Source organism: Branchiostoma lanceolatum, chromosome 4 (genome assembly GCF_035083965.1).
Source record: "Branchiostoma lanceolatum isolate klBraLanc5 chromosome 4, klBraLanc5.hap2, whole genome shotgun sequence".
Taxonomy (NCBI): Eukaryota; Metazoa; Chordata; class Leptocardii; order Amphioxiformes; family Branchiostomatidae; genus Branchiostoma; species Branchiostoma lanceolatum.
In genome coordinates, this window is record NC_089725.1 from 10054538 (window position 1) to 10068410 (window position 13873).

The 13873-nt window shown below is 42.2% G+C and overlaps 1 protein-coding gene across 1 annotated transcript; it reads left to right on the forward strand.

Moving 5' to 3' along the window:
- Window positions 1–243: 243 nt before the first annotated feature.
- On the forward strand, window positions 244–12134 carry LOC136432509 (glutamate receptor ionotropic, kainate 3-like). Its single transcript, XM_066423858.1, has 12 exons — window positions 244–431; window positions 4643–4798; window positions 5447–5692; window positions 6400–6599; window positions 7030–7083; window positions 7369–7593; window positions 7870–7974; window positions 8633–8737; window positions 9581–9763; window positions 10382–10495; window positions 10897–11046; window positions 11601–12134. The coding sequence occupies exons 1-12, from the start codon at window positions 368–370 to the stop codon at window positions 12132–12134; spliced, it is 2136 nt and encodes a 711-aa protein (XP_066279955.1). The 5' UTR covers window positions 244–367.
- Window positions 12135–13873: the final 1739 nt, after the last annotated feature.

Here is a 13873-nt window from a genome sequence, read left to right on the forward strand (position 1 = left end):
AATGACGTACGGAGCCTGGTAGGGACTGGGTATCTTATTTCAACCTCCTTGATATTAGCTAGAATTTTCCCATCATAAAAATTTTATTCCTAAACTCTAATCTTACTGAGATTTAAGCTATGCATATGTAGTTGTAATGTACACTTTCTGGAGGACACTGGAAAATTTTTCTAGTGCACCATTTATCAAGCGTCCTTGACGAATGCCACCCTCTGCAATATTCGTACCCATCGCAAGGTGTCTCTTTATTCAAATGAACGTTGGAGACCAAGGGCGTCTATGTCTGGAGGACACAGAAGACTTTTGTCAACGCCCCCCGCTTATCACTTAAGACGGATCCATTTTTTCCTTGCCGTCAGCTGTTAAGATGTTGCTGTGGTGTGTCATCCTCCTTCTAGCGTCGTCTGGCGATGGCGCTGTCTTCAAGATCGGTAAGACAGCTGCTAAATTACTTGTACTTGCAGAATTGGAGCGCGCTAGGTCCGAGACTTGAATACAGACTAGCTAGCGCAGGGTATATACAATAGGAAACATACCGGGCGTGGGAACATGGCTAAAACATAGGCAGGCCTCTGGCCAAGTAGAACAAAGAACGGCTGAAAAGCAAGTTATATCCAATGTATAAAGGAACAGGCTATGTGGCTCAAGGTACTAGCGTCGCAAGAAAACTTACAAAAGTCTCGAGATATGTTTGATATTTCATATGTTTGACCCTCCATTTAAATGCGGGTCTACAAAATCCTACGACATTGCTACGTTGATATTGCAGTTGATTTGTCAACGGGGAGTGTTTTAAACGACGATTTGCATAGCGTGTGCTTTTGGCATGAGAATATAAAGATAAAGATGTCAGCTGAAGGGACTGGCCATGGAAAACTTCAGACTGGGATATGTCAGAGCGGGTGGGCGTGACGATCATATGTAACTTGCATCAGTTTAATTTGATCTCGCCATCGTGTGGCCGCCATATAAATGTTAGTCGCTTCTTTCTCAGTTTTCATGACATTTCGTAGGGTTTTTGAACGTCTCACTATTAATATCGAGTACCTGTAACTGCACGTTGGTCAACATCTTTACGTTAGAAACTAATTGTCTTTGGTCAGCTAATGCGATAGTCTACTGCCTCTATAGACGTCTATATTTCTAAACTCACGTTGTGAGCAACGGTACATTTTTAGATTTTAATCCCTCAGAATTGATCAGTGTTTAGACAGTCTAAATCGACATTACCAACGGAAGAAAGTATTTTTCTGTGGTATCAGACCTTTGATTAGAATTCGTAACTCCTTAGGCCCCCATTCCACTTGACGGCGATCGCACTGCGCTCTCGCTGCGACCGAAATTGAACTTTGGAATATCATACAGCATGTAGAGGTATGACTGAAAAAGCAACAAATTACACAAAGCGTAAAAAGATTTTTTTTTTTATCTATGAAATTCGTTGAGAGCTCTGTCAAATTCAACGTCGCAGTACAATCGCAGCGAGGCCGCCGTCATTGTGGAGATGCGGTGTTAGGGCCCTGTCACACTTGTGCGTATACGCAAGTGCGCGTGAGTTGCGCATTAAATTTTTTTGGGTTTAAGTAAGGTTTGCGGAGAAAAAGTTGTTTTCTACTTTGACCCACCGTTGTACAGCCTAGTGATCTGACCTAAGAAATCACCTATTCGGCTGCAAACCTAACCTAAACCAAAAACATGTTCATACGCAACTCATGCGGACATGTATATACGCACAAGTGTGATAGAGGCTTAACCGAGCGTAGAGCTGTCAGGTCTATCAAAATCGACCTGTGTCCCTCAATTTCTGCGAGGACTCAACTTTTATGACTTTGAAAGATTTTCGTCTATGCTTGAATCATAAAAGAAAAACGATTACAATCGATTGCGTAATGCGGGGTAAGTCTGAAGGTCCGTGTTTTACGGTAATGTGGTGGTTGATTTGATAATGTGTCTATTAGAACAAGACAATCGCATTTGTAGTAATACAGTTCAACGTGTAGGACAGCCACAGATACTAAGGTCATGTAGATTTGATTATATGGATGGCATCCACGCGCGCATCACTTTTTGTTCATTTCTAAAAATTAAAAAAAAGGTTTCTACCATACTGTAGATTATGCAAAGCAGCTACAAAATGAACAGATATATGCTGTAAATTGCAAACAGATATTTCGGGAAATGGATACTATGTCGTAGAAGGTCAAAGTCAAAGAAGAAGATGTGAAATAACAAAAATGAAGAATCCATGATTTTGTATGCCATGCATTCTCTGTGTATAAGTCATTTGATTGTGCAACCTTCCTGACCACGTAGATTTCATAATGAAGGCAACTTTTTTTTGCCAATCTTTTTTTTTCATTCGCACGCTCGCATCAGTTTGGGGGATCCCAGAGGATGTTATCCATATAATCAAATCAACATGGCCTTAGGCCAAAAAGATTTGATTATATGGATGACATCCTATGGGATCCCCAAAACTGATGCGAGCATGCGAAACAAAGGTTGTGGGAAAAGTTGTGTCTTCATTATGAAATAGGAAGGTGGAACAAATGACTGAACACACAGAAGATGGTATACCTAACAATAAGTTCTTCATTAAAAGATTTTGCTCATTAGTACATGTATCTGTTTTCCGATATTTTTGTTTGGAATTTGCAGCATATATATGCTCAGTTTGCAGCCTCTTTATACGATTGAAACTATTGTCGCAAATTGTTCTTTTAGGGGGGAGGTCAAAAATTGATGCGCGCGCGGATGTAATCCATATAATCCAATCAGTTTGGCCTAATGTGTATCAACTTTCTCGATCTGTAGTGCCTGAATAATAGTACTAGCGAAGCTTTTCTCTAATTCCCCGAAGGACAGTTATATACTAATGTAACAGGGAATATCACGATGGACTGTATTCAACTACGCAGAGAAAGCGAGTTAGTAAATGGTCTATTAGAGGCCTGGGATGGCGACATAGATTGCAAAATGTGATTGGCTCTAATTGTTGAAACAAAGCACAACTATGCCCAAGGATATCTGTTAAACACGTCTGTTTTAGTCCTGCCAATAGAAGAACTAAAAAGAGGGATTCATGAGTCTATTTTATGGCATGTCGCGTGCTCCGAGGCTTGTGTGGTCGATATTATCATTGTTGTAACTTGTGTTTGTTCATATCATCTTTTAAGGCAAGGATACTGAAGAGGCATTGAGACACGCTAGCTCTATTCCTTCATTTCCATATCCCCCTGTCGATCTGATCTTGACCATGAAACAGAATAATCATGGTAATTTGTTTCATAATCACATAAGCAATACCGAGCCATCCGATCTCAAAAATTAATGTAATCATTTCAGAGGTCCCCTTTGAACTTGGCAATAAACAGTGCAATAAAATACTTTTTCCGAATTATGTAATCGCTTAATAAGATGAAATATTGCAGGTAAGTTCATGGATGATTTATAACATGTTATCTACTCGTTTCTACACGTTTGATTACCTTTCACGATAGCGCAGCATTAAGGCTTTTTACTATTATTCCTGCGAAGCACGTGAACTAGCACTGTTTCAATTCCGATCTTATTCGAACGGAATTCTCCTTATATGGTTACACAATGGTTTGTAACTAGTGTGCCATCTGGTGTGACACAGACAAGAAAAATAGAAATATTCATACCTTCAAGTACCACAGTTACCAACGTAGGATTGATGTGTTCAAAAATTCATATTTTCCTAGCATATCGTAGAGTGGAACCCAATGCCACCAAGTACAGTAGGGGTATCCTCACTGGATAGCTAGATGTGCAAAGTTATGGTGTGACAGGTCGATCATTGTAATATGTATAACCAGCTGCTACCGCGCCGCGTGCCTGCGAAGATAGTATGTTACACCGAATGGCGGTAATACCGGCTGTACAGACACAGAAGCTAGTGGGTTACGCCGAAGGGCAGATATATCGGCTTTATAGATACAGATACAGAAGCTGATGTCTTACGCCGAAAGGGGGTTACACCGGGTTTCAAATACAGACACTGTATGCCTGCCGCATACGAGCTTCAATAAGAATCCCAGAATCTCACCTAGTTGAATTAATCGTGTTCCATGGGGATTAAATGTTATCTAACTGATCTCACATTTACGTTCCAATATATAATCTATTCAGACGATCAATCTAATGACCCAGGGGAGGTTCGACCTTTTGGTGATGATTTTCAAAATACGATTTTGTCTACGGTTGCTTAGGCTCCCATTCCAGTAGACGGCGCTCTCACTGCGACCTCGCTGCGACCAAAGCTGGATTTGTGTAACCCTTGATTTCATAATTGGAATATCGTGTTAAATGTAAAAATATGACTGAAAACGCAACAGAACACACAAAGCGTAAAAAGATTTGTTATTTATCTACGAAATTCGGTGAGGGCTTCGGTCAATTTTAGGTCGCAGTGAGAACGTGGTGAGGTCGCCATCTTGCCTAGTGGAATGGGGGTATATCTTCCTATAGCTACCGAAAGGAAGACAAATGATTGAACTCTATGGACGACAATGCTAATCTATAACCTAAACGACATATTCGCCAAGAAAGTACGAGATAGTGTGTTCAAATCGCAAAGAGCTGAATATAAAACATTAAAAACTGTGACACTGTTATTCAGGGGTGATATACAGCCCGGCCATGTCGTCATACAAAGAACTGATAGATGGCGCTATTGAGGACATCAATTCTCGAGGAGACGTTCTCCCGGACCATCAGCTGACGGCGGACCACGTTCTCCTCCCGTCCGCAGACCTGACCGAGCTGATCCTCAAAAGTGAGCTTAAAGTTTCCTTCCTTGCTACTTGTACTTCGTCTCAGTGAGGTTGAGCCAATAAAGTGAAATCAATTTTAGACACTTTCCTTCTATCAGTTTCCATTCTTCCATTCCCTCAATCTAATTCCTTCCTTTCTAATTTCAATGAATCTTAGAGGCAACTAATCCAGGGGGAGAGTCTCAGATGAGGCTTAGAAAATTAAAAAACGTGACCCATCTTGTACACACTTAGTCCAGTACCATAGAATTATAGCCTGATGTCGATCATTATAGTTCTATGTACCATGTTCTATGGTCCAGGTAGGACATCGTGGTTTTAGGGCTCTTTATATGCAAGTCTATGGAAATTAGGAAAATATACCCCGAATTGAAAATAAACCAACGTTCTTTGTGTAATACTTGTCCAAATCACGTCAATGTTGGTGAAAGTTACAAGCGGGAGAAGAGTGTTTATTTCCTGATCATTGAAAGTGCTTGGCATGTTAACGTTTCTATGGCAACTGTTGCTAAGGAAAAGATGCTTCAATAGAATTAATGTCCGTATCCGCAGCTAACAATGTGTGTGCACCGTACTACAAATGTATATGCAGTCCTTCTCCATCAACAGTGACGTTCCTATCTGCATTGTTTACTTCTTTTAACTTGTAGAACAAGAGTTGGACGACGCAAACGTTACAGCGATCATAGTCTTAGACGGGCACCGTGAGCCGGTACACCTGGAGGCGAGCTCTACCCCCGGGGTGCCTCGGCTGTACGTGTCCCCGGGGGTCCCTACGACTCTCCCGACCGGGGTGAGTCTGTATCCGGGGGACGCCGTGTTGGCTACCCTCTTGGCTGACGTCGTGGAAGGGTACGGCTGGAAGTCTATGGTGGTTGTTTACGACGACATTCATGGTAAGATGATGAACCAGAAAAGTCGTAAAGCGTTCTTGATAGATCTATCTTCGTTTTGGGCGCGGTCGTTACATTTGTCGTAGGCCCGTCGTACGATTTTGATGTCGTAGGATTTTCATTTTAGACTGTGACAGAACCAACCACTGACAAAGATCTACGCCTGCCTCTTCGACAACAAGACAGCTGTACGACACATGCTGTACGACTATCTCAGGAATGCCCTAAGTTTGGTATTGTATGATGATATCGTACGACGGCAGTACGACGAATTTGACCGCACCCATGTGTACAATTCAACGAAAACAGGGTCATCGTCACTCTTCCTCAATATTTCGTGAGAACAAGAGCATGATTAAAAGTAATAAATTTACACGCTATTTCTGTTCACAACGTAAGGCAAAATTGCCAACGTGCTTTCGACCAGTCCAGACCAAATTGTTTTGACCCTAAGCCTACGTCACTTGACATGAGCGGACGTATGACGTCAGCAACGGATCAAAGGTGCCTGGAAGTTTGTATCGGGGCCCCCCGTCCCTGTTGAGGGATGGTCGATGGGCCATAATGTAGATTGCCTCTTTCACTCAGTGTCTAGCATTCTGACTGTACAAACACACCGAATGTCCAGGGGACTCGATGTGGATGTGCTGAGATGCTTTAGATTTCAGAAGCTTCAAAGGCTAACCACGGATACTTTTTCACCGGTGTAGGTCTGGATACCTTGGGTCCGTTCGTAAACGCCGCGGCGTTTGCAGGGAACAGGGTGGTGTACATGAAAGTGAAAACAAACCGGGGTTTATCCACCATTCGGCCCCAGCTGAGGGAGGTGCTAGGCAGAGTTCGGGAAACGGTCGAACCGACGATCATTCTTCACTGCGACACATTTGTCACAAGGGACGTGTTGGACGAGGTGAGTATACCGTGTTCAGCAACTTTTGATAGAAGTCCTCAGAAAATAATAATAGTTTTGATTTTAAGATTGCGGGAAAGAAGTGGTTGGCAATGGCAGGGTTTTATGTTTGTATGTACTTGTACTTACTACTTACTAGTACTTGATAAGGTTCCCTGAGCATTTGTCTGAGTTGCCTGCATCAAGAGTCTTTCTTGTTGTATGTGGCCTACAGTAAATTGTTTAAAGCCAGCTTTGGATGTAGATTGTACCACTCCTTTTCTCAGAAAAATGTTTACCAATTTCTTTGGCAAACGTCTGAATCATGCTTGTTTCAAATCAGAAAACAATTACGTGTAAACAAGCGACGACCATAGCAAATTTGATGACTTACACGAAGTCGTGATCTCTTGCCTTCCATTGGAGTGATATCTTTCCTTTCAAATTCCAGGCCAGAAATTTCGTTCTACTGCGAGAAGAGACTCATTGGATCATAACGAACCTGGTGGGTGGCTATTTCCGTCATTGTCGCTAGGTAGCGTTAGAGCACCATGAACACCTGTTTGACATACCATGTTCTGTATGTTGAGTCATTTGTTCAACTTCTTGACCAATTTATTTTGTTTTGGGATGCCCATAGGATTTCATCCATATGATAAATCAGTATGGCCTAACTTGCAATTTAAAATAACTTCGTAACATTAACTGAGATAGGAAGACTTCACACTTTTATCCAGGTATCTAATGGTCAAGTCTGTCAAATAATATCTCTATATACTCGCCTTGACAGGACGCCGGTTCCATAGATCTCTCCGTGTACGAGTTCACGCATGTCACGTTGACCAGCTTTAGTTTGGTGTCGCCCGATCAGCGGAACGCATCAGTACTGCAGGCTCTGGCGGTTGTCGCAGTCATGACAGTCGCACTTGCGCTGGACGAAAGTGTCCGACAGGGGTACGACCTCCAGTCCCAGGACTGGAGTCGAAACGGTACCCTGCTAGACCACATTAAACAGGTACTTTATACAATCACTGCTACACTCATGTGTTATATGTGTTGTGTCATGCTCTGTTATTTCATAAGAATTTCGTTTATGGGTGTGTGCAAGACATTCTGTCCCTCAATAAATGAAAAAAAAATGCATGACCACAAATACCCAACGACGAACTGTAACTCACAATTTAATAATTTTTGCTAACTGATTGAAGACCGTTGTATTACTGTGTAAGAATTGTTCAAAATCCAGAGCAAATATCATTTTTTCCGTTGCAATTCCCCCCGTCGTCGACAGGTGTCCTTTGAGGGACAGACCGGTTGGGTGTCGTTCAACCAAGGCGGCAGCAGGAGAAACGTGTCGGTTGACGTCATAGAGAACGACAGTGGGAACCTTACAAAGGTACGGCCGACAGGCATGCACGGCGCGAGCAGTTTAAAGTAACGTTACTTTTGCTACCAATAGTCTTGGTTTCTCTGTACGTCTTTAGTGACTTGCTAAGCAAGGTATTATTTGAAAGTTAGTGAAGTGATAGCTTGGTTACTAAATACAAAGATTACTCAAGCAAGTGGATATTTTTCAAACGGTCAGACGTTTCAGACAGCATCCGCTGTCTTTCGTCAGTGACTGAACGGAATTTGAAGTCCAACAGTAACTTGGCGTATTATGCCATGAGGGGGTTTACCGGATATGAAAGACAAATAAAATAACAAATAAAATAATCCAACTGTTGTGTTGAGTATCTCATAACCTGGACGTCTAACCTTCAATCGACAATAAGTTACTTAAAGTTAGCTACTGTAAATGCAAAAACGTTCGCGGTGGTTTTATGTTCGCGTTTTTTGCGGTAAACGCTTTACCACGAACTTAAAACCACCGTGAAAAGCCGTTCCATTGTGTGACTGCAGCGCTGCTATTGTATCAAACGCGAACTCAAAAACACCGCGAACACATAATTTTCTACCTACCACGAAATTGAATCCCTGCGAACATTTCTGCACGTGTTTCAGTACGCTTGTCTTAAACCATAGTGCACCTGTATTATCATTCCCTTTCCCAGGCCGGGACGTGGAGTGAGGTGAATCGGACGCTGGGTCTGGTGAAGTCCGGTAAAGACGGACCCTTCGTGTTCGGCAACAAACCTTTCCGCGTTATAACACGTCTGGTACGTATGACAAGTCCAGGGTGTTGAAGAGTTGAAAAGGTTTGGTAATAGCTACAACGGCTACTGTCAAGGAGTACAGGGCATTTTAGACGGAGCGATGGCACTTGTATCCTACCTCTGCACGAATTCAGCCGTCAATAATTGGCCCATGGTAAAACAGAACATGCACATACAACATAGACCCAGAGAAACAAAAATCTATGTACAAAGGCGCCTCCAGGGGTTATGAAGTAGGTGTTGTGGCAGGATGAATCCAACTTAAAGCATATACTGTATAATGGTACTGGATGAGTGGAAAAGTCGATAAACAAAAGAGTAGCACAGTTTACGCAATCTGCCATCAATAGTATCAGTCAGGTCACTTAGGTGGGGTACAAACATTTCACTAGCACTGCCGGTGTTCACATAACAGTCAAATTATTTCTGTTCTGTGCCACTACAATATGGTACAAGCTATGGTACTCTCAGGAACATCAGTAACACCATCGCTTCTTCAAGTGTATTCAATACGCTCCATTCTGTTGATAGATTCAATTACATATACATAATATGAGGTGATGATCCTTACTGTGTTCAGATAGGTAACGTTATATACATCAAAGAAAGTTTGGACATTTGAACAAGCAATGAATTGACACGTTAAATTTCAATATGTTGCTCTATCCCATATGATTTGAGGTAAACAAACTCATTTGTTTGCACTTATTTGTATGTATGTATGTATGTATGTATGTATGTATATATGTATGTATGTATGTATGTATGCATCTATTTATAGCTGTAGTAGACCTTACGAAAGTCGCTGTACTTTTGTGTCAATAAAGATTGTTGTTGTGTTTCTAGAGCCCACCTTGGGTGACCAAAAAAATAGACAGTGAGAGCTTCCATGGCATCGACAAGTACGAGGGTTTCCTAGTGGATCTGATGAAGGTTCTGTCAAAGAGGCTGAACTTCACCATTGACGTTGAGAAGGTGTACGACGGTGAACTTTACGACAAGGAAATCAAACGGCAGTTTGACAAAGGGGTAAGCCTTAATCTAAAAAAACTACACACGGTTAATGAGCATCCAAAATTGAACTCACCGGAATTTTCGAGAGAGTCGCTCAGTCCTCATCAGCTATCTGACCAAATCGTGACTTTCGCAACGACATTCTTTCAACGGGGACACGATATGGACTTCGAACAACATTTGACCTATTGCTGACGTCACACGTGCATAAAGTCACGTGTCCAGAGCGATTGGGCTAGATAGCTGATTCAGTCGAAAATTCCAGTGAGTCCAATATTTTCAGTTGGAGAACAATTTTGATAATGGTCGTATATTATTCCTCGTAGTTTTGGGTCGGGTGTACTTGTTAATCCCTCTTACATGATTGCAGACATAGACACATCTGTAGAACCATGTGTATTCAGAACAAAGACTCTCTTCACAGAGTGGAAAACTACATCCGGGGTCTTGGCCCCTGGGACCTAGTGCGCATGTGCGTGTTACAAAAGGCGGGAAAACTACTGGATAAATAGTACAATGTACTTGCTTTTGAATGAACTGAAGCTTTCTCCAAGATGTTCACTTTACTTTCTCAACAGCATCAGACGAGGAAAACTCTTACCTGTAGTACAATTCGTTTGTGGTGTATTCTAGGTACACCTGGGCATGGTGATGAAGTCCATGCGGGAGATGAGACGCAAGTATTACGAGCTCAGTCCGGAGCTGGTGGAGTTCGGCTACACCATCTTCACGCCCAAACCCGTTAAGGTACCTCGACCTCTAACTAGTCCCATCTTTATACTTGCGTGTCGGGGATTACGGTAGTATCAAGGAACCGAGTCTCTTCCATAGCTTCCTGTCCCTGGTCTTATGTGTACATTCTGGTAGTGGTTCCCCCACTTCATATGTATCTATATTCCATGCACCGTCAACAGGAAAGGAGGCCTAAGCGTCAGATTGTCTGGCACTTTGGCCCCTACCCTACCACCCTCAGAGGCAACATTAGCTTCTGTATTCAAACAAAAACAGCTACTTGACTCATTACATGGCTTCAACATTGTCTTGACCTTTGTCTTCTGCTCATTATCAATCCATGGTATTATTGCGGTACATTAGTAATTAAGCGAACTGTATGCTTGACACCATTTTGACATTCTTTTCCACTCTAGGAACTGACGGGTCTGTTGTCCTTCATGACTCCGCTGTCCCCGCAGATGTGGATCTTCTTCGCCCTGGCCATGGTGGTGGTCAGCCTCTTCCTAACGCTGGTCAACCAGGTCAACCCGTACGAGTGGAGATGGCTGGCCAAACGGGGCCAGGTAGGGATGTGTACCGGTACTGTGCCGTTACCGTACCGGTACTGTACCGCGAAGGTCATTTAGCAGTAATTTCTGGCAGGGGGAACATTAGCAGATACCAATTATGAAAACGTGGGTTTAATTTGCATAACCAATGCGAGAATCCATCTAAGAAATAAGTGGTAAATGATATAAATGTCATACTTGTGACGTGTAAGTTTGTTAAAGCTGTACATAACCATGCATAGATTATGTGAATGTGTTAGTAATTTGCATAGGTAAAATATTTCAGGTATGAATAGACACTTTCGTTGGAGTCATTCACAACATGTGATCCCTGTCGACAGAAAAGTTTCGGGAAAATGGAAATATCAACGATATCTAGAATGCATTTGGCGACTTTTAAAAGTGACTTTGTACTTGACTGGAATTTGTGAATATTATGGAGGAACAGGATTTCTTACACATCAATGGAAGAAAGGACAGTCCTGAGTGTTAAAGGGAAACTTTTGATTATATTCATGACTGACATTGCCTTTGTAACTCAAGAGAATAAAGATAGTTTCTGGTTTCAGGTGGAACCATCGCAGGGGGGTTATTACAACGCCTGGAACAGCCTGTGGAACGTCTTTTCTTCCACGGTGGGTCAGGGCGCAGAGAACCCGCCCATGTCCTTCGGCGGACGGATCATCCTCGGCTCCTGGTGGTTCTTCGTGCTGGTCGTTATGGCTTCTTACACCGCCAACCTAGCCGCGTTTCTCACCGTCAAACCTGTCAACCCCATCCGGAGCATGGAAGACCTCGCACGGCAGAACAAACTAGAGTATGGCTTCATCAAGACTTACGCTATCAAGAGGCTGTTCGAAACGGCGGACTCATTCCCCCTGCTGGACATGTGGGAGAGGATCAGCGCCAATCCTGATTGGTTGGTGGATTCTAACGAAGAAGGCATAAAGAGGGCGGCTAAAGGCAACTATGCTTTCATCACCTTCTCAGGGGTGAAATTTCGTCGTATCAGCGAGCTGTGCGAGGTTGAAATGGTGGGACAGCCCTTCTACAAGTATCATGTCGCTCTTCCCCATTCCCATTGGCTCTCCCCACAAGATTAAGATTTCCTTAGAGATTGAGAAGATGCGACAAGTCGGCGTCATTGAGGAGTTGAGCAGGAAGTGGTTGGACGTCGATAGGGGGCGCTGCAAAGAGAGCAAACGCGAGACCGACGAGGGAGTGTTGGGGATGGAAAATCTTCTGGGTTTGTTTGTGATTCTGGGTGCGATCTCAGCTCTGGGGATGGCGGTCTGCGTTATTGAAGTGATCGTGTTTAAACTGAAGGAAATGAACCGTGAAAATATGGAAGAAAATCAAAACGGTAAAAACATAGAAGAAGAGGTAAATGAAGACGATGTCGTGGAAGAGAGCAAGGATGGGGTTTTGCGGGATCGAGAGAGAGAGGATGGGGTTTTTGAGGAGTCGGAGGATGGGGTTTTTGAGGAAGAAAGTCAGGGAGATGTGTTTGAGGAGGAGAACATTCAGGTAGACACAGTGGTTATAGAGGAAGTGGAACTTCACGTTATAAAGGACTCTGCATAATAAAAGATGATCCAATGGAAAATTTTCTATAAATTATCTATAATGACATTACAGTAGAAGGTAATTTGTGACAATACATGTATATATAAGGTATAAGAAACTTTTAGTTCAGATCTAAGTTTATGATTCCTATTGTTATATCAGTAACCCATGTAAAGCTAGACTGTTGCAGCCATGTACGAAAAAAGAGCCTTTCGAATACGAGACTTTATGAAGCGTTTATGAAGCAACCTCTGTTCACTTTTCTGTTCACTTTGAAAAGTCGCTGAAAACCTAGGACAGGTGGAAAGTATCTGAGATGTATTGCTGTCGTCCTCCAAGTGAAAGCATGCATGTATGTATGATTGTACTGATACATGCATGCCAAGAAAATGTTCCATTTTGTGTACAGTACATGCACAAATGAGTTACAGTAGATACGGCGCTTATATCACGTCATTGTTAAGGTTCAGAAGTATTGAAGGAAACGGTTTCTCACATACATAAGGAACGCCTGTTCAAGGGAAAATGTTGCATCAACACAAAATGTACAAGTTGAAACTAAGGCCACAGCAAGTAAATTTTTATAGATGACATCAGCGCGCTCATTAATTTTCACCTGATTTTGAAATAAAAAACAAGAAATTTCATTGCCCTCCGACGGTGATCAACATGCCAAAAATGGGCAAATATGTCGTAAACGTTGACAGTCTAAGGTGTTTCATTGCATATGAATACCCAGTGTAGTTCCTGCCCATGATGGTATGACAAGCTATTTTCTGCGTTTGTTCTAGTTAATTGAACTGTATACACATCTTCAAGAACAGTTTAATGTTGACAATCTAAGGTGTTTCGTTGCATATGAATACCCAGTGTGGTTCCTGCCCATGATGGTATAATAACAAGCTGTTTTCTGCATTTGTTCTAGCAAGGCCATTATATAAATAATGGGGGGAGGGGGAGTTTCTAGCTGTATACACAAGGCGTTTCATTTCATATGAATACCAGTGTAGTTGCTTCAGATGATGGTACAACAAGCTCTTTTCTGCATTTGTTGTAGTTAGTCTATTGAGATGTAACGTTATACACATATACAAGGACATGTTTACTGTTGAATCAAGGAGGTTTTATATTATATATGAAACCTCATTGGTTGAATACAGGAATAAAAGACCTGTTGGTCATGATATCATATTTCGTCGCCTCAATTCTTATTTAACAAGATTTATGATATCAAAATTTTAAAATATATGAATCTTGTTTTTTTTGGCCCGCCTTG